Source organism: Cydia splendana, chromosome 1, assembly GCF_910591565.1.
Source record: "Cydia splendana chromosome 1, ilCydSple1.2, whole genome shotgun sequence".
In the NCBI taxonomy this organism is placed as follows: Eukaryota; Metazoa; Arthropoda; class Insecta; order Lepidoptera; family Tortricidae; genus Cydia; species Cydia splendana.
In genome coordinates this window covers 15,494,006-15,521,577 of record NC_085960.1, presented here as the reverse complement: position 1 = coordinate 15,521,577, position 27,572 = coordinate 15,494,006, and the positions used below count along the sequence as shown (strand labels likewise).

The 27,572-nt window shown below is 37.8% G+C and overlaps 1 protein-coding gene across 1 annotated transcript in view; it reads right to left on the bottom strand.

Annotated features, from left to right (window-relative positions):
• Positions 1 to 15,144, bottom strand: part of LOC134796459 (prostaglandin E2 receptor EP3 subtype) — a 57,774-nt gene extending 42,630 nt beyond the window's left edge. Inside the window, exons 1-2 of the mRNA XM_063768655.1 lie at positions 14,805 to 15,144; positions 12,993 to 13,169 (exon numbers count right to left, since the gene is read on the bottom strand). Of these exons, the coding sequence (XP_063624725.1) occupies positions 12,993 to 13,169; positions 14,805 to 15,071 (444 nt within the window). The 5' untranslated portion in view covers positions 15,072 to 15,144. The remainder of the gene's footprint in view (positions 1 to 12,992; positions 13,170 to 14,804) is intronic.
• Positions 15,145 to 27,572: the final 12,428 nt, after the last annotated feature.

Here is a 27,572-nt window from a genome sequence, read left to right as displayed (position 1 = left end):
TGCAATACTGTAGGTAAATCTTTGACTTTATTGATACCTACTACGCCTGGTTGGATCTGGTTAGCATTAGTGAGATACATCGCATTTGTTTTATAGAACTGTAAAATTCTAAAATAATGGGTCCCATATCGCACAAAAGGTTATAGTTTCGGAAAACTACGGAGTATCTCTATTATCTTATTGTGAGCATATTTATCGTACCTATGTATGCCTATTCATAAATTTTCCTGAATTTTTGAGGGAACTGCAAGTGTTATGCCCGCCTGTTCCACCTATTCCTACTTATCCTACTAGGCACCTATGACAAGAGATCGGAACCTACAATAACAAAAAAAACTTTCCAACGAGATGAAATGTTAGATATAGGTCTGGCTACTGAAATATTACACAAATGTTTGGCGGAAAATTCAAAAAATCTTGGGCTGGTCACACTTTGTGTAGTAAGAATTATAGTTTTGATACTAGAAAATATTTTTGATTTTCTGTGGACACGTAAGGTACCCAAGGATATAAGTTAAATATACGTTGACGTGCACTCAAAGTCAGCTCACATAATTTCTACCACTATGTAAAGTAAAGTCAACGATAAACACATATGTTAACACTTTCTCACCATATACCATTGTAACAAGGCGAAAAATTAAATGTAGTGTAAATAAGACCTAGCTCGATAATACCGTAATATTAATCAATCACAAAAAAAAAATACATAAGTACTATGCCAAATATGCTAAATGCTAAGTATCAAAATATTTGGTATCGTCTTGGGTCGTCCCATTCGTTTTTCGTCAAGTTCTTAAATTAGTCCTATTCTGCTTTCGTCACTCATTCTACATTCGCTACAATCGTCGGTGGCTTTCAATGTAGAATGAGTGACGAAAGCAGAATAGGACTAATTTAAGAATATGACGAAAAACGAATGGGACGACCCAAGACGATACCAAATATTTATAGATCACCAACCTCCTAATTTGTTTACATTTGTTTAGGAGTTGTAAACATTGCAGTTTTTCGTTATACAACGCTACACGTCGACTTAACTAGTAGTTTGCGAACCTCACTCAGTATAGACATTATTAATATTATTTAAAATCGTCGGGTGACAAGCAAAAGTCACTAAGTACTATCAAAAAATTAAAGTAACAATGCACTTTATTACACTTGTAACCTATGATCTTTTATAACACATCTTTGTATAAGAGATCATAGCTTGTAACACGGTTTATTATCTAATAATTTCAATGGTGTTAGTTAGTGACTTTTGCTTGTCACCCGACAAAATAAACCCCTTTTAAACCGCAAACAATTTGAATGAATGACATAAATTGACAACTGACTTTTAGCTTTTTTGAAGTGAAAACTTCTTTAGCGGCGCTGGGCACTTTTTGAGGTGGGGAAAAAATGATAAACTCGAGACAGCGTAAGGCGATCACGTGACCGTAAGGTTTAGATGGCCACTCATTTAGATGGCATTTAAATCAATAAAGAAAAACTCAATGACATTACATGAAAAAGGTTCTAATCTTGTACACCCGTACAAGATTAGAACCCTGAAATACGACGATCTCACAGTTACATTCTAACTTTATATCACTCAAATATAATTCAATAAAGCTACATCTTGATGAAATCGCTAATAAAAGTGAACTCTAGTACTGGTGGATAAAACCCAAAATATCATGACCAAATATATTTAGATGCGAGGTCTGCAAGGTAACTTTACAATTTCTATTCGAATTTTAAACAATTAACGCTACAAATTTGAATTTCTAATTTTAAACAAGGGCACTGACCAGCACTTTCGGAACTAAAGGTTTTCAATAGAAAGGAGGATGGGTCAATTATTCATAGTGCTGCAGACATTTTGGACTAGTCATTGAGTTTTCACTTCTGTCGGCACTCCCGGAGTGCAACCCGTTGTTTTTTTTAAATCATAGACAATAATATCTGTCAACAATTTTTGGCTAGCCAGACTCTAGCTAATTTGCTTTTTTGTGGTAATGCGCTATAATCTGTAAACTTCATTTATTTAAGTAGATTTAACATTCAGCATTTGTTTACAAAAACAATTCTAAGCAATACTCGAAAGGCCTTAACTGAATACGAAATTTCTGTCAGTTGCATCTTATTTTATTTAATAGGAAGTGCCGAATTTACATAATAAAATAAAAAAGTTTGTAATAAGAAAAGTTAGTTTTAGTTGGCATTGTATACAAGTTAGCGAATAAAACAGGCTACAACTGGAGAAAAACAAGGGTGAAGCTGTTTGATATGAAACGCGGAAGTGTAGGAAAGTGATAAAAGTCTATTGGAAATGTTTCACGGTCGAGGCTGGGACTTTGCCAATAGCGGTCAGGATTCACGGCAAATAAAAACGGCGTCACTTAATGACACAAATATTGGTGAAGGAGAAGGACCCAATTACAGACATATACCTACATTTATTTTATTTTAAAGAAACTGGTTTGTGCATTTATTATGCAAGCAACAATTTGTAAACATAGGAGATTTGAATTAAGAACGAAGTATCAAATTAGTAGTGCCTGCATGTGTCCAACACTGCTGCCATTGCCTTACGAAATAATAATGTTGTCTATCTGTACCTATATTTATGGCGTTCTTGTAGTTTAAGTTAAATACAAAATGTCATCAGTTGATTTTATCAGTCATGCCATCAGTGGACCTAAGTTTAGGCATATCAAGACGAATAAAATAAAATATGAAAGCCGTTGTATTTTCTTTCCTTTATAAAGATTGAAAAAGTGTAAAAGACTGCCTGAGATTTTAAATGGTGTAATTGAAGATTAAAATAAAAAGAAGTTTCGTAATATTCTACGGGTACTTCTGGGGTCAGAAACCTTACCTTTCCGAAAGCTTCGTGTGGAACTACAATAAACAGCGCCACTGTCCGCGATCGCAGTGTTACAGTAATTGCTTAATTAAGACTTTGCTAAAGTCGCACAAGGACGCGCGTCAGCCTGACGCGCGCAGGACATAAATAGCTTTGTCCCCAGTATTGTAACTTTACCAGCGCTTAATACAGCCCCCCACCCCATTCTTAAAGTAATAGAAAGAGGTTAAATTTACATCGTGTGGGCGTGACACTAGCTTTATTATATGTACAGTCAGCATCTGCAGCCACCTGGAATACTTTTAATAGAGATATATGAGATATATCTCTACAGTTTGTGTTCAAAAGTATCTGTTACAATCTAAACAAATGGTGTACTTTCGTTTGGGAAAATACCTTTCGCCAAATTTCACTTCCCAACAAACTTATCGCAATAGTTTCATTTCGCAAAGGAACCTTTAGCAAAGTTACGCTTCGCATATAATTTATTTGGTCAAATTATCATTTGGCATGATTTTACTTTGTCAAATGTTATTAGGACAAAAACTTATTTAGCAAACGTTTTGGTTGGACTGTAGCAAAGGGGGGGGGCTGGGACATAATTATTTTTGACAAAGTGGTGTTATTATATTAAGCATCTTTTATTGAAAAAAAACTTTTCTCTAAAATAAAAAATGGCCGAGTTAGACGCCTGCAAAGATTGATGTTTTTAAAGGGAGTTGGGACCTGGAAAATTTTCATCGAGAGTGGTGTCATTATGACATATACTCGTATTTTAAATGATTGTATATAACACGTCAAAATAGGCTACTTTTACTTGGAAAACTTTTTTCTAAAATTGATAATGGCGGAGATCGTGCGTTTTACATAACACTCTTTTAAGGCAGGTCGGTGTAGGTACGACGACGAGCGAAGCGAGGAGGAGTGTTAGGTAGAACTGCGACCTTATGGCTCCTCTACACGATGGGCCAGCGCCGGCCACTCCAAGGGATGCAGCCATGCGGTAGAATGAGATAGCAATATCACTTGCTCCCTCTAACGCATAAATGCGTCCCTTTGAGTGGCCGGCGCTAGCTCATCGTGTAGAGGAGCCATTACAGCGCGCAAGCCGAGCGAGCGAAGCGAGCGTGCCGTGGCAGCCGCCGGCGAAGCGCCAGAACCGACTTTTTTTATAATAAAAAAAAGTCCCAACAACCTTTAAAAACATCAATCTTTGGTCGCGTCTAACTCGGCCATTTTAAATTTTAGAGAGTTTACTAAGAAAAGAGTGATTATTTAATCAAAATCTTGTAAATTATTCTAATTGTTTTGAAACCCCTATGGTGTATTTGGGAAACATAGTTTGGGATGTGATACTTTGGGAAACGTTTTTGGCCCATTCGTTAGTACATAAACCTAAACAAATATATATTATTTTGATAAGCAATTTTATTAGAGAATGATGCTGACTGGACCTCTGGCTTTAAGATTATAAAATGAAAATAAGAATCTTCTGTGTCTACTCTATACTGTCTACTTCTTCTTCTTCGACCTAGCGTTTTCCCGGCCTAGCGCCAGGGTCCGCTTTTCTGCTCAGTCTTCTTCACTTTGCCCGGTCTTCGGCATCCTCGGGTGTGAGATTGTTCTCTCCCATGTCCGCTGTCACGACGTCCAGCCAGCGCTTCTTAGGCCTACTGCGTGATCTAGGGCCTTGGACAGTGAGATTGAGGCATCTATTTCCGACGTAGTCTACCGGTCTGCGGCGTACATATATGGCCATACCATCGGAGGCGACTTTCCTGCAGCTTATCCGCTACGTCACGGATTCCGAGGCTGCCACGGATGTGTTCGTTACGTAGGTATGCGATCTAGTCGCGTAACGCCACACATCCATCGCAACATCTTCATCTCCGTGACGTGAAGCTGCTGGACATGCCTTCCGAGGACAGGACAGGTCTCGCTACCATATAGTAGGACTGGTCGGATGATGCTCTTGTACACAAGGCCCTTTAGCTTCACCGGTATCACACCTCGGACACTGGCGATCAAATGTATGAAACAAACTCGTTCCTACGCACACAGTCTAAGCTCGTGTAGGTGAACGCGTACCTTGCTTGTGTGAGTGAGATAAGACGTGCTAGGGTTCCCGCCATTTTGTTGTCAAGTTCGATGACCTCAATGACTCAAAACTCATTGCGCGTATTAGGAAGAAATAAGAATCGTATTATGCTGTAAGGTGGTTATCTAAGCTCGATTTATACAATAGTTTCCTATTTTGAATCAGTTTAAACGAAGTAACAAAATTTTTGTAAGGAAATTCAGGCCACAAAAATATTACGTAACTTGAAAACATGATTTTTTGTTCATATAGATATTTTGTTGTTTTCAGTGTGATCTGATGGGTTTTGTAAATATTTGTTTAATATTTGAATATTTTACGTGGCCTCCGCTCTGCGCACCGCGTCGTCGCGTCCTTGCCAGCCGGTAACTGTGAGGTAACCGAGAGCGGGTGGGCGGCACTTTCAACGGGAGGCAGGGAGTGTCCATACTGTACGTTAGTACTATTTATTATACTGTGCCGGTATCCTGAGGTCGCAGAGGACACCGGTTACTTCTCGCCATTTTGCCCAAGCAGCGCTAATTCGGGCTTGGACGTCGTGATCGATTTCACCCGATTCGTGCAGCACGGACCCAAGGTATTTGATTTTATTCGTTTTCACGACAAAATCGTCTCCTACCTTTATGGGGTCGGGGTTCGTGCCGCCACATGCCATATATATGTACTCGGTCTTCGCAACATTTAGTTTCAGACCGTCATTCTCTAGCGCACCCTTCCATTGGTTCACTTTATGCTCCAGTTTCTGTTTGTCCTCATCTGTCAGTGCAATGTCCTCAGCGTACATCATAAGCCATGGTGATGGTTCATGGACTTTTGCTGAAACTACGTCTAGCACTACGCTGAACAGAAAAGGACTCAGGGTTGAGCCTTGGTGAACACCAACTGTGATCGGGAATGGGCGAGTATATCCCAACGGCGGTCCTTACTATGGATTCCGAGTTGTGGTACATGTCTCGGATAATGTCAATATAGGTTTGTGGCACATTCTTCTCCTTCAAAGCCCACCAGATTACCTGGCGCGGTACGCAGTCGAAAGCCTTCTGTAGGTCCAGAAAATCCATATGCAAGGGCGTTTTCTTTTCCCTGTAGGCCTCGACTAGCATTCTTAGGGCAAAGACGGGATCTATAGTGCCACATCCAGGACGAAACCCATACTGACATTCCGAAACCGTGCACTCTTGCCGGAGCCTTGAGTCGATAACGCGCTCGAAGAGTTTCATGGTGTGACACATGACCTTAATACCTCGGTAGCTTCCACAGTCCTGTACACTACCCTTGCCTTTATAAATTGGCGTTATAATGCTCAATCTCCATGAGTTGGGCATTTTGCGGCTGGTGAGGATTTGATACACGTTTCAAGAGTTTCATTGGTTGTGAGATGTAAAATTGAAAGATCTGACAAAAGAAAACGAAGACGTGTCTATTTTTAATATTCAGAATGCATATTATATGCGACAACATGCCGGAGCCTTGAGTCGATAACGCGCTCGAAGAGTTTCATGGTGTGACACATGACCTTAATACCTCGGTAGCTTCCACAGTCCTGTACACTACCCTTGCCTTTATAAATTGGCGTTATAATGCTCAATCTCCATCAGTTGGGCATTTTGCGGCTGGTGAGGATGCGGTTAAAGGGTCAAACAGATCACTGTGTTATGTCTTTCCTGTAGACATACACAAGAGTTAAGGGCTATAAAGGTTAATTTTCTTATTTAACCCTTATCCACGTGAAAAGGTCCTCCTTTTATTTACAGAACTATGATAAAATCATTACTTACATGCCCATAAGCTGTTGACTATTGCCCACAGGAGAGAAAAATTTACAGTTCGCGCGAACACACTAGTTTTCTCTCCTGTGGGCAATAGTTAACAGCTTGTGGGCATGTAAGTAATGATTTTATCATAGTTCTACGGTAAATAGTGGTGACGCGAATAAAGTTTGAGCATCCCTGAGAATTTAAGATCGGATGATTAGCATCCGATCTTTTACCACTTCGGATTAGACCGGATCTCGGCCTACAGGCATCGTATCAAAATTCTAAATATACAGATTTGTCACAAATTTAATAAAAATAACATGCAATCTGTAAAAGAAACAAATAACGTTTCAACTTGCCAGTTATTCAAGAAAAACTGGCGGAGGGTATTTCCGGACACAAAATAAAATCTAATTTTTTGGACGTTTGCACATATCTCGCGACTTGTTAGTCGGAGCGACAAGTGGGGCCTGAAGGGGGGTACGGGACAAAATAGCGCATTGCAACACCTTGCTAGCATTTAAAAAAAGCCCCGCAAAAGGCGGAAATATGAATCATACGATCTTACCCGGTGTCCGATCTTAGTCGAACTCACCTTAACACAGTGATCTGTTTGACCCTAATAAGGCCAGTAAGTATGATCACACCATGAGGACCCATCGATTTCCGCGCTTCAATCGGTATGTCGTCAGGACCTTTCGGTTTTTCATGTTGCGAAGGCAATTTCGCACCTCGTCTGGCGTAATAGGGGCAACAAGTCCAAGATTAGGGGGCAGTTCCGGAGGAGATACATTTGCGTGTTGCGTGTTCATCAATTCGTTGAAGTAGCTACGCCACCTCTCCTTCACTCGGAATACGTCGCAAACCAAAACAAAACCAAATCGTGCCGTGGGAGTCTGTGATACACAAACATTTGGTTATGTCCTGTGTTGACTTCTCCCGAGCCTTTGCCAGACGAAAGATAGATTTTTGGCCCTCTTTATACTGAAAATATTAATCACGCACCAAATTGGAAATCAAAACAACGATCAAATATATTATAATTTAAAGAACAGGGAAAACAGATCTTATTTATACACATGTAACTCGTACATCTCGTTTTGTCATGGAAATTCAAGGATCTTTTATTTGATACACGTTTCAAGAGTTTCATTGGTTGCGAGATGTAAAATTGAAAGATCTGACAAAAGAAAACGAAGACGTGTCTATTTTTAATATTCAGAATGCATATTATATGCGACAACATCGAAATGAGGGATCGCTAGCAATACAGAAAATGTAATGATGACATAAATTTTATAAAAATCGGTTTTATGCTTGTATCTAATGCAGTCAGTATCAGAAGTTGCTATGTTTACACGTGGGAATGGTGGTCAAAGTGAAAATCTAGACACGATTAAGCTCGTGCCCTTTTGAATTGAACAATAAAATTAAAATTATGCACATTTCGCCCGCTTAGCTGACTGTGTAGATCCAGCTACTCCGGTAATATTTTTAAAGCCAACCACCATTACTTACGTCTAAAAATATTGCAATATTGATAATTCTAACTCGAATGACTTAGTTGGATTACTGATAGCAATAATATAACCGTGCATTGGCGGTGTGTGGTGCTGAGACAAAGCGCCATTTAGGTGGTAGGTATGGCACTGGCATCGCGATAACCTCCGTCATATTTAGAAACTTATTATAAAATATTGACGTAAGTTTACAATGATAATTATGATAAAAAATATATTTATTATTCTAACCTAGATTTTTGATCTAGATCTGCAAGGTAGATTGGTAATTACCTACCTAGGTATATGAAAATAAACTTAATGTTCGCGATCTTTAAAAAAACGAACCCAAAATTTGAGAAGCTCAAAATCAAATTCTACGACGAGCTACCTTTGTCTTGAATACCTATACTGGTAATATCATGATTTCAAACTACTTATAAAGAGTGAAACTGACATTGTAAACATAGCGTACATATAGTGTACCTACCTATCTTATTAATTTACTTTAGTTTTTTTCGCCCAAAATCTTGCGAATGATTCCAAGATTACCACCTAAAATAATTAATTATTAATATTTATGTACGGTTGTGCGTTACATAACACGTTGAATAGTAGGTAAATACATAGGCTGGTAAATTAAGCAGCGCATTTAGGTAAACCCATTTTTTATTTCACTAATTAAATAAACCTGCGTAATAATAAAAGACATCTTTGTCTTCTTGCAGACAAATAATTTCTAATCTGGAAGTCCACCTGTACCTATTATTGAAGGTACAACAAGTAGGGCAGACTATAAGGTCAGCAGAGCAACGGGTGTCACATCATGTGCCGCGTTCGCCCCTGACATTGCCGAATGATTTCGGTGAGGTGAAGGGCGGAAAAAGGATAAGAAGAAATTGAATTGGGTTTTTGTTTTACTTCAATTGAATAAACAGACAAGTTGTTTCAAAGATAATAACAATGACTAGGAAATATCAGGTATTAAGCATGTAGAGTTTCTTAATATTTCATGAACTCGTTGATTTATGGACACTAATTCAAATTATCCAAGTACAAAACTTTAACTTGTTCATAAAAGCCGAACTGATTCATTTTTATTCCGCCCTTAACTGTTCGATACGAGAGACATTATTCATATCCCAAACAATTTATCCCAAAAATATAAAAGCCAACTAATCATATCCCAACTAAACAAGTCGCATATAAATATTTTCCAAGAGAACGATATGAAAAAAAATATTTTGACATTTCCTTACTTTGGCAACATTTATTTTACCAAATTTTAATTATTCGAAATTATTAGTTGCCAAAGAATACAAAAACCATAACAAAACATGACAAATGTGACAGTTATCAAAAAAAGAAATTGCCAATTTTTATTTGAACAAATTTTAATTACTATAAATGAGTACTTACCAAAGAATACAAAAACCAAAACAAAACGTGCTTTCTATTTTTTCAAAATTTCTATTTTCTGCTCTGAGGAATACAAGGTCACTAACGAACCTATCTAGGTAAAAATATAGGTAGTCCTGCAGTGTTTTTTATTTCAATGGGGGAGCTCCGATACCAATCCCTTTTTCTAAAGCAAGTGAGACCCGGCAGCCGGTCGACGAAGCCCCGCTTCGCGGGGCTTCTATTTTCTGCTCTGAGGAACACAAGGTAACTAACGAACCTATCTAGGTAAAAATATAGGTAATACTGTAGTATTTTTTCAATGCGGGGGGCTTCGCCCCCCGAGCCCCCGTTTTGGTAGATTTCGTGTGGTTTAGATTAACGCAACATATTCAAAAGTATGACTTAATTGATAAAATATAAATGTGGCATATGACAATCCCTTTTTTTAAAACAAGTGAGACCCGGCAACCGGTTGACGAAGCTCCGCTTCGCGGGGCTTCTATTTTCTGCTCTGAGGAGCACAAGGTAACTAACGAACCTATCTAGGTAAAAATATAGGTAATACTGTAGTGTTTTTTTTTTGTTAGCTTTCGGGCTGTTTAGTTTACCAAACCAAACTAAGCACCCAGTTTACCTAACCTAGGGGTTGTGCACAAATCACGCGAGGTGTTTTCGGCTACTTTTTGACCGCTCCCTCCCCCTTGGTGATATTTGGTGAAGTTTTCGGCTACCCCCCCTCCCCCACATAACCTCACGTGTATTATTTTGAAAATTTTCCATACGACCGGTCAGGCCACGCGCTCCAAAATTTCGTTAAATAGACTCGCTATTTTGAAGTGCGGAGCTCCGAGGTGCGGAGTGAAGATTTATGTTTAACGAAACCGAGAAAAAGTATCTACTCATGTGGTAGGTATTTTTTCTTAGTTTCGCTCACTGTAGAAAAATACACGTGAGGTCTCCTTATACCCCGCCTCCCCCAACGTGATCTGTCGTGATTTTTTCGTGACCTCCACCCCCCCTATCGAACCTCGCGTGATTTGTGCACAAGCCCCTAGCTGTAACAAATTTTTAATAACATAATGTTTTCGCTAGACATAATTTGTCAAGTAATGGTTTTGCAATACATTTATTTGATCAAACATTTTTTAAGTAAAGATATTTTTGGATAAAATAATATTGCCCAGTGATTTATTTGGCAAAAATAAATTTGAGCGAACATTTATAGTCTAAGTAAAACATTTGGAAAAAAACAGTTGGTCTTATAAAAGTTGTAAGTAACAGTTTGGGAAATGATCATTTGTCGGATTTTAAGTTTGTCAAATGTTTATATGGGAAATATTGAGTTGACAAACGTGCAGTTGGTAAAATTTGGTTGTGAAACGAAATTTGGTTAAAAAAGTTTCGGTAAATTAAAAGGATCCCGATTTTCCTTATATTGTGATAATATAATGGAACGTGGCTCTATAAATAGGAGAATCACGTCTTGATGTTGATGTTGTAAATTTACTACATTCCTTTTTTATCAGCAAAAAAATGTGAATAATTTACTATGTAGGTATACAATATAACAGGCTATTGGAGTGTTCCACTTGCAATTGGGTATTCTATGGCGACTCTCGTTTTATAGGTAGGTAATACTATCTCGCTACTCAGTCGATTATCCTTCCACTTCACAAAAAGGGCTCGACCAAAAAATGCGATAACTATCGCACACTCGCGCTAATATCCCACGCTAGCAAAGTCCTGTTACACATTATAAACAGCCGTATTCGCTATTATCTCGACTGGTAGATCCCACAGGAACAGGCTGGTTTTGTAAAGGGAAAAGGCACCCGTGAACAAATCCTTAACATCAGGCAAATCGTGGAGAAATGCTATGAGTTTGACACGCCGGTCATAATGTGCTTCGTCGACTATAGCAAGGCTTTCGACTGTGTCAACTAGGACTGTCTATGGAGAGTCTTATCAGAACTGGGTGTACCTCATCATTTAATCGCGCTTCTGCAGTCACTATACCACAATAGCCAAGGAATGGTGAGGATCGACTGTACAACATCCAAACCATTCAGTTTTGAAAAAGGAGTTCGTCAAGGCTGTATCCTATCGCCCATCCTATTCAATATTTACGGTGAGTACATAGTGAGGCGTACCTGCGATGGCTGGGGAGGAGGAATTACCATTGGTGGACGCAAAATTCACAATTTGCGTTATGCAGACGGCCACCTTATTGGATAGGATGGAACGCATAAGCGTAGAACTAGGGCTCTCTATAAATAGATCCAAGACGAAGATAATGGTCGTAAATCGCACAGGCAAGCTTGAGCTCACCGGAACACTTGACTTGGAGGTCGTTGACAACTTCACATACCTGGGCTCAAGCATTAGTAATAATGGCTCTTGCGAAGCTGAGGTACGACGTCGAATCGGCATGGCAAAAGGAGCTATGGCGCAGGTTCAAAAGATATGGAAGGACAGGAGCATCACCCTGAAAACCAAGACCAACCTTGTGCGCACTTTGGTGTTCTCCATATTCTTATATGGCGCAGAGACCTTAAAGAAAGCCGACCGTGACCGCATTGATGCTTTTGAGATGTGGTGCTGGCGCAGGATGCTGGGGATTCCCTGGACAGCACATCGCACCAACGTATCGATTCTCCAGGAGCTCAAGATCCAGACGAGGCTTTCTTCCACATGTCTACGAAGGATTCTGGAGTACTTCGGTCACATAGCCAGGAAAAGCAGCGATAATCTCGAAAAATTAGTGGTCACTGGCAAAGTGGAAGGAAACAGACCTAGGGGTAGAAGCCCGATACGTTTGGACTGACCAGGTCCGCACCACCCTCGACACCACCGTACACAACGCTCTCCACGAGGCAGCAGATAGAAGTGTATGGCGCCGAGTGGTCCGCACAAAACTATTTCGACGAGATGGTCACGACCCTCAGCATTGACGAAACCGACGCGAGGAGGAGGACTATCTCGCTACATAAGGGTCATTTCAATAATTGCTAGGTAGGTAAATTAACGTCACCAGTATTGACTAAGGAGTAAGGTAAACGTACTAGTGCTCGACATGCTAATGCCCAATAGATGACACCTTGCTGTCACCTCTATTGACAATGACTTGAGTTTCAAAATGACGTGTACTGGGACCGCGTCGAGCACCAGTACGTTTAACTTATCATAATATTATAAATCTCCGATCATTGTTTGTCTCATGAGGTCAGCCAAGAAGCGGCTTTTTAAAAGGTTTCTACTTTAGGGCCGACAAATAAGTAGTATGTAAATACATTACGTATTTACGTAAATACATTGCGCATCGCACACACATTAGACATTTGGTCTATCTCAACAAAACTGATAACATTAATAACATACAGACATACCTTCTGATAGAGAAACGGCCTAGTGAGTGCCAGGTACCGCTCCAACGCCATAGTGACGGCGATGCAAACGCTGCCGATGCCGAACACACGCAGAACCACACGTATGGCGCAGTACGCGCGCGTCGCGCTCACCCACGGGATGGCCTCGGCTACCAACATCGATGCCATCATGCCCACCTGCCAAAAAAATACACATTTAGAAATTCGAAAACAAGACACTACGAAATATACTGATCATATTTTATTTTTCATGTGCTAGCGCTGGCACTCTCTTTTCAACAATGATCAGTTGTATAGGATTAAAGGATAGCGGTGTATTGATAATCAGAATGATGGCGGTTTCCTACTATTTTATACTCGTACACTAATTACTCCATAAAATTAATTGGCTGATCAGACAATGACAAATTATGTTCTTGCAGGGATTACAAAGATTAATCCAATTTTTACTTACTTAATTCCAGCGAGGCACGAATAAGATGCCAAGACTGTTTATTGCGAGAGTTAATTTGTTGTACCTTAATTTAGTGTGAGACTGAGATAAATTTGTTAACTTATAGGCAGCCATCCAATCCAGGTTAGGAGTCCTATTATGTATTAGTTATTCGTTATTCTTTTCTTTCACGAGTTCGATGATATTCTTTCTTGTCCAAAATCAGAGGGTCTTCCGCGAACCACGTTCAACGTGTTGCCTCCCTGTCACACTTACGTACGAATTTACAAGAGCGACAGAAAGGCAATACGTCGAACGTGGTTCGCGGTAGGCCATCATCGTGCAAAGCCACAGCGAGCAAGTGGCAAACAATATTGAATAATTTTTCACATTTGCTGGTAGACTAAATTATTTACGCAAGTGATGCCTAAATATTTATTAAATTGTTATGCTACTCTACTATTACGTTACTCATAACGTAAGTATTTGTAATTCAATTTTTAACCGACTTCAAAATTCGAAAAGGGGGAGTTTTCTTAACTCAATTAGGTTGTGTTTTTTTTTAAACATGTTCACAGCCAAAAAATCTATTACACCATAATAAAAAATTGGTTGGTATACTTTATTTGGAAACAAATCTGTTTAACCTAATTTTGCTTGGTTGTTTACTAATTTGAATTGAACGAATAATGCAATAAATTGTCAATCGCCCCTTCAGTTTCTGGTTTCAATAGATTCGCAAACACAGTTCAATGTGATGTTAATCCAATCGTGACCCAATTATCAAGCAATTGGCGCGTTGACATTAATAATTGTTATGTTATCTTTATTGGGACAAGGACTCATTCATCCCTAAACTAAAAATTAGAATGCAAATCTGTCTGGTTATTGACATCAACAAAACGGTTTTGTTTTGACAAGTAGAATCTATCTTGTGTAGTTTTAATTAAATATAATAAATAAATAAAGGAAGACGTCCTCGGTGATCAGCGGTGAAGGAAAACATCGTGAGGAAACCGGACTAATCCCAATAAGGCCTAGTTTCCCCTCTAGGTTGGAAGGTCAGATGGCATACAGCAACGATTTAAAATTGTGTACTTAAAAATATTTGATCGTCTATAAAATTATTGAAATTTAACTATTTTTATTGTAAAAAAGTAATACCTACAAAAAATAATCATTATTTTTAAAGTAAAACTCATTTACTTAATAGCTTGATCTAAAAAAAATGTTTGACTTATAAGTACCTTAGTAAACTTCTTCATATATATTTTTTCCTCCCTTGAGATTTTGCTTTGCTATTTCTTCATCTGAACCTGCGTGAAGGGTGGTATGAGGTACTCTTTATGCTCATAAGTATAAGTGTTAGGAAATCTTACCAAGGCAACGATGTCGTTAGAGGCTAAGGAAGTAAGCAGCAGCAGATGTTTCCTGTTGCGTACTCTCTTCTCTCCCTTCCTCAGACACATGATCGCAACACCATTTCCGAGGATGCCGATGACGTACACCACCTTCAGGATTATACTGAATATCTTGCCCAAATGTGGGGTGACGCATGGCTTGGATGTGCCGTTCACGAAGTGAAGAGATTCGTTGAGGAAATTATACTCGGTGAAGTCCTCGGGTGATAATGTCGTTATGTCCATGTTGGTAAGAATTTGTGTCAAAAACCTTACTTAGCTTTACGGTCTTTGCATTATCTTCGTTTTTTTAGCTACGTAGTATTACTTTATAATATTACGTAGTAGGTATTCATTAGTAACTATAATTTATGCGTTTTCAATTCCGTTGATATAATATTTTATGAGTGATTTTTATATAAAAGTATAGATGGTTCAATCGTGTCGTTGCTCGTGTTCGGCTGCGTCTATCTCGTGCACACTGGAAGAAAGGTTCAAAGTTAGACACAGTCATGTTAATGAAAAAAAAAATACTGTTCTTTTAGGTAGGTACCTATTTAAAGAATCTAAATTGCATCCGACATGTGATCATATGGAGAATTAAATGGTAAACACCATATAAATTGGCCAATATTCGGAGCACTTTTGTTTACATTAGTAATTATAGTAGGTACATACTTAGTATTATTGTATTTAACTGACTGAATGGATTATTTATTTAGATTTATTTAAACACCCTAACTAAAAAGACAGGTATCACGAAGCAATCGAAGACGCATATAAAAACATTTAGGTATAAGTAGACATGTGTGAAAGTCAAGTAATCTGTAGGTCGATTCTAATTTAACAATTTGATATGGTTTTGATACGACCTTGATTGGCGCGAATCTCACGCACGACTTTCACTTCATTTCGCATGCACCAATCAGCGTGAGTTATCTTCAAGTCCGTATAAAAATAAAATCAAAACCGTAACAATTGTTAAATCTGAATATGCCCCCTTGTTTACCCGCAAAACGGGTTTAAAAAAACCGGACAAGTGCGAGTCGGACTCGCCCACCGAGGGTTCCGTACTTTTTAGTATTTGTTGTTATAGCGGCAACAGAAATACATCATCTGTGAAAATTTCAACTGCCTAGCTATCACGGTTCATGAGATACAGCCTGGTGACAGACGGACGGACGGACGGACGGACGGACGGACGGACGGACAGCCGAGTCTTAGTAATAGGGTCCCGTTTTTACCCTTTGGGTACGGAACCCTAAAAATAAGTTTTTAAATACTTTTTGTTAAATATTACTTACAGTAGGTACCTAATGTGCCGACATCGTAAATTTTATAGCATTGTCAATGCAGCGAAGTGGTGTTAGCGGAATTGGTATAAACAATTTCAACCCTAATGATTAATTAGCGTTAATTACGCTAATATTAACCCTAATTTACCATTTCAGTTGGAATTATCTATACCAATTCCGTTAACACCACTCCGCTGCACCAAAAATGTTTTAAAATTTACTGAAGTGGATTATGTATTACCAGACATTTACGATGTCTGTTTATATGTAGGTACGTATTTGTTAATTCCCTTTCCTTTAACTGCCGATTTAACATTTGAATTAATTGTCAATCTTCCGATGATTTTCATCATTCTATTAATAACAAATAGTGTGGTGTAAATAACCTAGGTGTTAAATAAAGTTTTCACATCACCTATTCGGAATAGGGCTTTTTCTTCCCCGCTAGGAGGGATCAAAGTGGCACTTTTCCTCCCTGCTAGGAGGGATCAAAGTAACACTTTTCTGTTCCAGCACACTATTTTTTACATTTTTTTTGCACATTATTTTTTTAGCTTAAATAATCTGTTTAAGCATCAGATTGTGTCAACGTTAAGATTTTTTTATTTCCCTCATAGTTGATGTGAAAAGCAGTATGTGTCACACGGTATCAAAATTATTTCGTCTTGGGCGTTAACACTTGAATCCCTCATTACGCTCAGGATTCTACTTTAGAAACACTACGTTCGGGATTCTACTGTAGAATCCATCGCTTCATTCAGGATTTAATGTACGCCCTTGCTATGTTACACTTACACTATAAAATTACATGTCAACGGTACAAAAACAGAAACAAATTCAATTATCAATTAAGTATCAAAATAATATGTCAATAAAGCTAATAAATATTAATTAATCAATTAAATTCAAAAATTCATACATGCCTTTAATAACGTGGTAAGATGCATGATAAAAAATGTCAACGTCAGGTAACCGCAGAGACATATTTAATAGAGCGATAGCTCTTGCAGAGGGAGCGTTTGCCGCCCAGCGCGTGCGCCTCACCGGGCATGCGAACAGGCGCCGGCGCCGTCGCGAAACCACCGCCCACCCTCCCCCGCCGCGGGGCAACGGCGAGGGGGCGGAACAGAAATACCTATTCTTGACAGTGTAGATGGATTCCAGACTTGGTTGCACAGTAGCTTATAATAATGCACCACCAGTAACAACTTCCGCCGCAACTCTAATGTATCCATCCCGACCATACCACTGACAAACAATGATGGATACATATAAGGATAATATCCTAACTTTTTCCTATATAGAAATCGAGCAAATTTCCTCTGGATTCTTTCGATCATGAGGGTATATTTGCTTTCGTGCAGATCCCAGATACAAGCACCAAATTCAAGTTTACTGCGAACATAGGCGTTGTATAGCAACAGCAAAACACGAGTGTCACAAAACTGGCTCGATACCCTCATGATAAACCCCAGGACCTTATTCGCCTGCTTACATACCTTGGTAACGTGCGTCCTAAAGTCAAGTCTCGAGTCCAAGGTCAGTCCCAGGTCAGTTACCTCATCAACGCGATCCATGAATGCGTCTTTAATGTGGTATTGTTTGATGTGAGATGACCGAATTCTAGAGAACGTAATAACTTTACATTTAGATGTGTTAAAATGCAGTTTATTGTCCTCACTCCACTCGGTCACCGCGTCTATGTCCCTCTTGAGGTCCTCCAGATCAGACTTGTCTCCTGCTCCCAGAAACAACTTCAAGTCATCAGTGAACAACAAACAGCCAGCAGTGTGTACCACGCTCGGCAAGTCATTTATCATTATCGTAAATAATGTTGGGCCGAGAGTGCTGCCCTGACTCACGCCGGACCGAGTGAAAAAAGGTTAGAACTATATCCACCCCACTCAACGTACTGGTTTCTGTCACGAAGGTAATTAGATAGAAAGTTCAGTAGGTGCGGCGTAAAACCCAGGGCACTACATTTTTGAAGCAGGATGTCATTATCTACCAGGTCAAATGCCTTTTTGAAGTCAAAATAAGCCGCATCCACCTGCCGACCTGTATCTAGCTCGTCTCTGACGTGGTCTACAAAGTTTACATGGTTAGTGACTTGATGGAAATATATCATTTTGATCCCTTGTAACACAAACTACTATTCCTTCCTTGTGGTTAAACCAGGGAAACGTCAAACCACTACGTGATGTTGTGTGTTACAAGAGATCAAAATGATATATTCACATCACCTATTCGAAAAAGGGCTTTTTCACACCACCTATTCGGAAAGGAGCTTTTTCTTCCCTGCTAGGAGGGATCAAAGTAGCACTTTTCCTCGCTGCTAGGAGGGACCAAAGTAACACTTTTCTGTTCTAGCACACTATTTTTATATTTTTTGCACATTATTTGTTTAGCTTAAATAATCTGTTTAAGCATCAGATTGTGTCCACACTAAGATTTTTTTATTTTTCTCATAGTTGATGTGAAAAGCAGTATGTGTCACACGGTATCAAAATTATTTCGTCTTGGGCGTTAACACTTGATCCCTCATTACGCTCAGTACGTCTACCACCAGTTTTTACATTGACATAACGCTCACGTCTATGTAATTTACTTTTTGTACATCTCGCTTGCACTAATATGCGAGTACGAGCGAGATGCATAGAAAGTAAGTTACGTAAACGTGAGCGTATCTGTCAATGTCAAAACTGGTGGTAGCCGTACAGGATTCAATGTACGCCCTTGACGAAAATATATCATTTTGATCCCTTGTAACCACTGACTTAATATTAGAAATAGACACACAGAGCGGAACAAAAACGTCAACAAAATGTGGGTCAGAATGACATTAGCGGAAAATTTGCATTGATGATAAAAACGCTTACGTAAATTTTGAGTCAAGATAAATATTCTGTACGGAAAAGAACTTACTGTCGTAAGCATTAAGTGTCAAATTTGTAAACATTAGTACCAACACTGTTAAAACTTTTAAGTCCGATGGCACTAAACGTAACGTCACCATTGTATTTACGTCAAACAACGTCAAACGAGAATAATGAACGAATAGAGTCCCTTTGGTACATTTTAATAGGTATTACTGTACAGAAAAATCAAAGTAATAAATGAAACAAATTTAATTTGATCGGGAGTTCAAATAAAATTAATTCATGGTAACAACCCTTGTAAGTTATCATAAAACAAATTTATTTTTAATAAGTAAGCATTCGTCTTTAAATACTATTTTCCTTGAAATAAATTCAACTTATTAAATAACTGTGTATTTTAGATCTACATAATAATCTTCGCGCTTTAGTTCTTTGCAATATAGTGCACGGGGACATTTAGGTCGCTACTGGTACTGATTGGTTATGGTCTTTATCAAAAAATCCTGTGGTTGTCACTGTGTTCAGACAGGTTTAGCATTTACAGTTAGTCGATGTAAGCCCTTATTGGTCGTGTATATGTCGGAAACAAGGAAATGGGCTGAACACACAAGTGCCGTTTTGCCTTGTTTAAAACTGCGTCACCCCTATCTCTTGCTATAATAGCAGTCCACTCTGCACGTCGCATAGGTTTTCTTGGAAATCTTGAATTTAAACATAATATTATATGTTACGAATTCCATATAAAAATAAAAAAAGTATTAACCTCACATCGACTCATTAGATTTTTGTTCCTACACATCCCTTCTTTGGTACCTACTAACAAAATAATTTATTCAAAACCATGAAATTACCACCAGATTACATAAATTATGTAATGCTATCCAAAGCACTAACCGAAAGAAATACATTCCATGCTTTTTCCTTGTTTTATCATTGTTATTTTTGCATATTTTTACGACATTGTTGACAACTTCACATTTGAGCGGTCCATACAAGACTAAACGAAAAAGTAACGCGTGATCTGTTTTAACGTTACTTTTGCGGGGCCATTTTTTGCGGCTGATTGGGTATCCAGTTCTTATTCTATATCAATGCTTGTAACTCAAACTACCTACCTACCTAGTTAATTTCTTCCCCGCTAGGAGGGATCAAAGTGGCACTTTTCTTCCCTGCTAAGTTGTACTGTTTGTTCTAGGACACGATTTTTTCTTTCTTGCATACTATTATTTTTTGGTCAAATAATACATATTTTGGAACATAACAATTTCCTCATAGTTGATGTGAAAAGCAGTATGTGTCACACGGTATCAAAATTATTTCGTCTTGGGCGTTAACACTTGAATCCCTCATTACGCTCAGGATTCAATGTACGCCCTTGACGGAAATATATCATTTGAGTGTGTAATGATCCGTATAATAATTTTTGATATATTTTCAAAAGATATAACAACTTTTGATATAATTTCATGCTGTATAATCATTTAAGCGGTATAATAAACTTTTGATATAACAACAAAATAACTATTTTCATGGGGTATAATGCTTAATCGATATAAAAGCTATTCGATATAACGTTTACGGGATATAATGAATATTTGTTATAAGTATTTATGGTGTAATGTATTCTAATGTATAAAAAAAAGGAAAGTAATAAAAAAAGTCGGTTCTGGCGCTTCGCCGGCCGCTACCGCGGCACGCTCGCTTCGCTCGCTCGGCTCGCGCGCTGTAGGATCGCAGTTCTACCTAACATTCCTCCTCGCTTCGCTCGTCGTCGTACCTAACTGAGACCTGCCTTAAGTTCGAATACGTCGGTTGTTATAATAGTAGTAAATATTACAAATTATACCAGTACTACATTATGCCAACTGAGCGTTATATCGAACATAATTATATCACGGGTCCATATTGGGTTGCATACAATTTTAAGTCATATCTTTGTTGCGCATAACAACTTGTGTCATAATCATCATTGCGCATACAAATGAAAAGTCATATTATATTGTGTCATAGATTTTTAGCCATAATATTTGATGACATACTCAGCAGTTCTCATATATTTTTTGTGCATATAGGTTTTAATTATAATGAATCAGATGTTATACCAGCTAAAAGCATATTTATCGATACTTATAATGTTTTTACGTATAACGTATAGCATAATAATTTTCAACCATAATGGTTTAAGGCATACTTAGTTATTGATAGCCCTAATCTCCATCCAAAAACAATTCGACGGAGCCCCGCTCACGCGGGGCTCCTATTTCTGCGTAGTTTGCCCTTCGGGCATCTAAAGAAACCTAACGAACCTAACCTACCTACTATTTGAATAAATCTGATATCTATGATTAATTTCTTTTAAAAAACCGTTTCTCCTGAGGAGGAGGAGGGGGCTCCTCGCCTTGGATCTCCTCTTTTATACGGTCGCTCTGTGGTTATGATTATGACTAAAGTAATATTTGCTTCATAGGTGGGTTACATCCATAGGTACATATTTATTATCCATGCATTTGTAACATTTATGAAAAAAAACATTATGACCACTACAAATATGACTTATTTTTTATGTCTATATTAATACTATGCACTGCAATACTGCGAACGAAAAACAATTATGGATATCAAGCAGATGACTTAAAATGTTATGCGAATTAAATTAATGACTATAAAAAATATGTCATAACTCATTTATGACAAAAACCCAGTTATGCTCAGGAATAATTCTGACTAAAGATTTTTATGACTTACAATTTTATGAATAAAGTGTTATGACAATTAAAAATATGACAAAAGTTGTTATGCGACCAGAGGGAGCCCCTTATATCACATATACGTTATACGCTGTTAATGTTAGATTAGAAGTTGTTATATTACAAGTTCATTATACTTGACGATAGTTAGACTCTATAAGAATATACCATGTACCATATAGCAAAAGTGCATTATGTCCCTCAATCGTTATATCGACTAAAAATATATCAAAAGTTGTTATATGGACCGTTACGTAACGTTATCCCTTGTAACACAAACTACTATTTTACCCTCCTTCTTACCTACCTTGCCTTCTACTTGCTGCTAATAAATTGAAAGTCATATCTCTAATCTAATACAAACAACTGGCGACTACCTACATCAAAGGGCCTATTGCGAACCACGTTCGACGTGTTCCCTCTCTGTCGCACTTGTGAATTCGTACGTAAGTGTGACATGGAGGCAACACGTCGAAAGTGGTTGGCGGTAGGCCCTCTGTACATAAACAAAGCAAATAGCTGCTGAGCTGATTATTAGGTGATTAGAAAGAAATCACTATTAGTGACAAGTAGCACGTAGTCGCACTAAATGCATAGACGTATCTTCATTTCAACACCTAATTTGAATTCGTATCTTAATGTCTTCGGTGGAATTTATAAGAATGTTTGTATTTATTGTTTCATAATTGGGGCCGACATGAGGACGTGACCATACGTGACCAATATACAGATCGAGTGAGCAATTTAAATGGCGAAGTCAGTTAAATACTGAAATTATACCCGAAAAGAAAATTGGTTCAGAAGAGAGAAACTGTAGTTTTTATATTACAGATTCTAAAAATTATATACCTTAAAATTACGAAAATATTTTTTTTTAAATACATATTTTTCTATTTGATACGTCACACGATATAATAGGCTACATTCCTACTAGTCAAATCAGCTTCTTTTTTAGAACTGTCAAAACGATTTTTTTGTATGGAATTTATATGAAATTAAATTATAGTGACGTCACGGTAAACTCACCTACTTTTTTATATTTCAATCCGATTTATTAAATACAAATTGTGTTAAAATAGCTGCTATCTATGTTTTTAGGGTTCCGTACCCAAAGGGTAAAACGGGACCCTATTACTAAGACTTCGCTGTCCGTCCGTCCGTCCGTCCGTCCGTCCGTCCGTCCGTCCGTCCGTCTGTCACCAGGCTGTATCTCACGAACCGTGATAGCTAGACAGTTGAAATTTTCACAGATGATGTATTTCTGTTGCCGCTATAACAACAAATACTAAAAACAGAATAAAATAAAGATTTAAATGGGGCTCCCATACAACTAACGTGATTTTTGACCAAAGTTAAGCAACGTCGGGAGTGGTCAGTATTTGGATGGGTGACCGTTTTTTTTTTTGCTTTTTTTTTTGTTTTTTTTTTGCATTATGGTACGGAACCCTTCGTGCGCGAGTCCGACTCGCACTTGCCCGGTTTTTTCTAATAATTATCTGGTGCTTTATTTCGTGCACGGTTTGAAATAATTTATTTTAAGTACAGGAAACACCCCTATTCTAATGTACAAATGGCCGCTAAGTTTATAATTTATTTATTTTTGTTACGCTTTGGATCACCAAAATTCCGAAATATTTTATGCCGAATTTTAAAATATCGAATTTTATTATTCCGATTTTTAAATTCCGATTGTCGTAATTAACGAACGATGAAAATCACGAAGTTTTATATTTCCGAATAGTAAAACCGACGATTTTTTAAATTCCTAACCACATAATTCCGAATATAACAATTCCGATAGAAAGAAACACCGAATTTCACATTTACGATTTTTGATATCACGAATTCCGAGTTGTTATAATTCCGAAAGTTTGAAATCCGATTTGACGTGATTCCTATTTTTTAAATTCCGAATAACAATATTCCGATTTGTTGTTAATAAATAAAGGTACCTACGTTTCTACGGGAGGCAGCAGTTCTAATGTAACCTAAACCTACTTTTTTAAAAACAGTTATTTACTGTAAGGGTCGCAGTTCTAACCTAACCTATACCTACTTTTCTGTAAGCAGTAAGTTTCTAGGGGAGGGAGGGTCGCAGTTCTAACCTAACCTACACCTACTTTTCTAGTAGCAGTTGGTTTCTGTAAAGGTCGCAGTTCTAACCTAACCTAACCCACTTTTCTAGTAGCAGTTGGTTTCTGTGAAGGTCGCAGTTCTAACCTAACCCACTTTTCTAGTAGCAGTTGGTTTCTGTGAAGGTCGCAGTTCTAACCTAACCCACTTTTCTAGTAGCCGTTGGTTTCTGTAAAAATCGCAGTTCTCACCTAACCCAACCTACTTTTCTAGTAGCAGTTGGTTTTTGTAAAGGTCGCAGTTCTAACCTAACCTAATCCACTTTTTTGGTAGCAGTTGGTTTCTGTGAAGGTCGCAGTTCTAACCTAACCTAACCCATTTTTCTAGTAGGAGTTGGTTTCTGTGAAGGTCGTAGTTCTAACCTAACTTGACCCACTTTTCTAGTAGCAGTTGGTTTCCGTAAAGGTCGCAGTTCTAACTTAAGCCACTTTTCTAGTAGCAGTTGGTTTCTGTAAAGGTCGCAGTTCTAACCTAACCTACCCCACTTTTCTAGTAGAAGTTGGTTTCTGTAAAGATCGCAGTTCTAACCTAACCCACTTTTCTAGTAGCAGTTGGTTTCTGTAAAGATCGCAGTTCTAACCTAACCCACTTTTCTAGTAGCAGTTGGTTTCTGTGAAGGTCGCAGTTCTAACCTAACCTAACCCACTTCGCTAGTAGCAGTTGGTTTCTGTAAAGGTCGCCTATTTTTCTAGTAGCAGTTGGTTTCCGTAAAGGTCGCAGTTCTAACCTAAGCCACTTTTCTAGAAGCAGTTGGCTTCTGTGAAGGTTGCAGTTCTATCCTAACCCACTTTTCTAGTAGCAGTTGGTTTCTGTAAAGGTAGCAGTTCTAGCATGTCCAAATGATTTAAATGCATTTTTTTTTTGCAGATCAATTTTAAAAACGGCTGACCATTTAATTACTTCCCTTTTGAAAATCAGGAATTTCATTATTCCGAGTTTACAAAAGATCGAATTTCTGAATTTCGAATTATTTTATTTCCGATCGGTCAATGATTTTTCGGAATAGACAAATTCGGAAAAAAAAATCGGATTTTTTAAAAATCGGAACTTTAATTAAGCTTTCATTCATATGACAATCGGATTTTAAGTATTCGGAAATAGCGCAGTCGTGATTTTCTTCTTTCGTGGTTTTCAAAGTCGTCATTTCAATATTTCGGACGTATAAAAAATCGTGATTATGAAAATCGAGGTTATGAAAGTCGGAAAAACATATTTCGAAATATTTGGGTGTTCCCCACCAAAATACATTATGTTTACCAAATTTAACTCAATCAGCCATAACTTTTGGAGTAAATTGGATGTGACAGACAGACGGACAGACACGCGAGTGATCCTATAAGGGTCCCGTTTTTCCTTTTAAGGCACGGAACGCTAAAAATGTCAACAAAAGAAAGTTTGCTAATAATAGCTGTGTCTGACCTTTGTTTAACTATTATTTATTCAATAATCATAAATATTATCATGAAATTTATGAACACGGTAGCAGAAGTTCGCGTGTTCCACCGCTTTCGCGAGTATTATCATCAGCTTATCTGGCTTATCGAAGTGGCAGCGCTCAACAGGCTGTTATATTGCTATTAAGCACTTGCCCCTGATAAACAACTTTAGCAGTAAAAAAAAACAAAAATACTACCTATTGGCTAGGTACATACCTACAGGGTTAGTGAAGTCAAAATGTCTTAGTAAATGCACACCTACCTACTCTATATGTTTTATGTGTTGTACTAAATTGCATTTGACTTTTCTGGCAATTTATTCTGGGGGTTATTGTAGCTAATATCGGGTTAATTGCATCCACAGATTGCATCCTAATAGTTTATTTTCTCTTGTGCTATATCTTGTCCTAAGTACCTATGGGCTAAAAGAAAATTTTGCGCTACCTTAAATGTGTCACAATTGTCACAAATGGGTATTATTTATGTGCCTTTCAATTTCATTTTATGTCGACATTATGTGCAATAATGCACTGAAAATCCCATTGCATAATATGTACCTAAACTAACCGCTTACGTTATTTATAGGAGTGTTATTAAACGATTATAATTATTTACATACGTCCTGTTGCCTGTTTACAGAATGATACAATTAGTGGGCGCACAAGTGTTCCATGTTATTCGTGTCCTGACTTCTGTTTAAAAATGGCTAATAAACTTTAATTAAAAAACCTTTACATGAAATATCTTTAATGGATGTATTTTTACGCTTTCTAAAAATTCAATTTATCGAGACGTCATGAATTGAAATAAACTAAAATAATTATGAAAAATCCAAAGAGAGAGAATATAGACGCACAACGTTAAGCTCAGATAACGACGCAGTACTTAGTAACGATTCCATCTTCCGTATGTACAAGTTCAAGGTTAAGAATTTAAAATAAGGTGAACCATGTTCTTTTTTTAGAAGTTGAGAACTTGTACCTCAACAATTTGCTTTTTTTTATCAATGTTGGTTTGTGTTAACTTTCGAATTTTTTTCTCATATAGTTATAGGAAAAATAAGCGAAGCGGAAGGTATATAATGTATTATCATTTATTTATACTAGACTACCACCCATTTGGAATTCCAGTTAGTAACAATCATATGTGTGGATTTCTGGCGGATTTTTGTTAACTTCGTCAGCCTATACCTATATCCAATCTACTTAAAGCTTTTTTGGCCTTTACGCAAAATGTTTGATTAGTTTGATTTTGATAAATAAATAATTCAATTACCTTACCTTATCTAGAAATTGATCAATCCTTCAGAATGTAATTGATCAACAGACATCGTAAATTTTATAGCATTTTCGGTGCAGCGGAGTGGTGTTAACGGAATTGGTATAAACAATTTCAACCCTAATGATTAATTAGCGTTAATTAGGTTAATATTAACCTTAATTTACCATTTCAGTTGGAATTATCTATACCAATTCCGTTAACACCACTCTGCTGCACCAAAAATGCTATAAAATGTACGATGTCTGTTGATCAGTTTAGTTGTAGTTAGTATTAAATATTAAGAGACATCGTGCATCTTCCAAATGATACCAAATAAACGTTAGCCAAATAGCCAGTGAGTAAAATTACTTTAACAACATTAAAAAATCCGACTAAGGAATTACGCAGAGATACCTAAATATTTATGGTTTTCGCAATTTTCCTTTTACTGCACCCGGCATTGATTTCCGGGTACGGATAATATTTATAACAAAATGTTGACCCGAGTTTTCGGATTTCACGGTTAACTTGTGTTTGCGACTACTACAACTGCACACAATACAGAAGGAACTTACCAACAAATAAAATAAGTTTACTCCATCGGTCACAAATCAATCGCTAATAACACTATCCAAATGTACTATAACTCCAATCTGCCTTCGTAATGTTAAATTTCTTAACCTGAACATACAATACAAACTAGAAGTTGTAACATAGTTCGGAAATAAACGCAAGTTTGGCGCGAACCGGGCTGCGTCAAGCGCACTCCTCGGCGACCAGCGCGGACGGTGGATCAAGCTAGACTGAGGCACGCTGGACACTTTCGGGACTGCCTCCTGTAGACCTCATATGCTTGCTTGTTGATAAATACCTATATGATAATATAATTACCGTATACCGTAGACCAATGAATTACGGGGTGAAATTTTATTATCATACCTAACTATAGGTATACGAAGTCCTAGAAGTCCTGCACTTTGCTAAAAATATTCTTAAA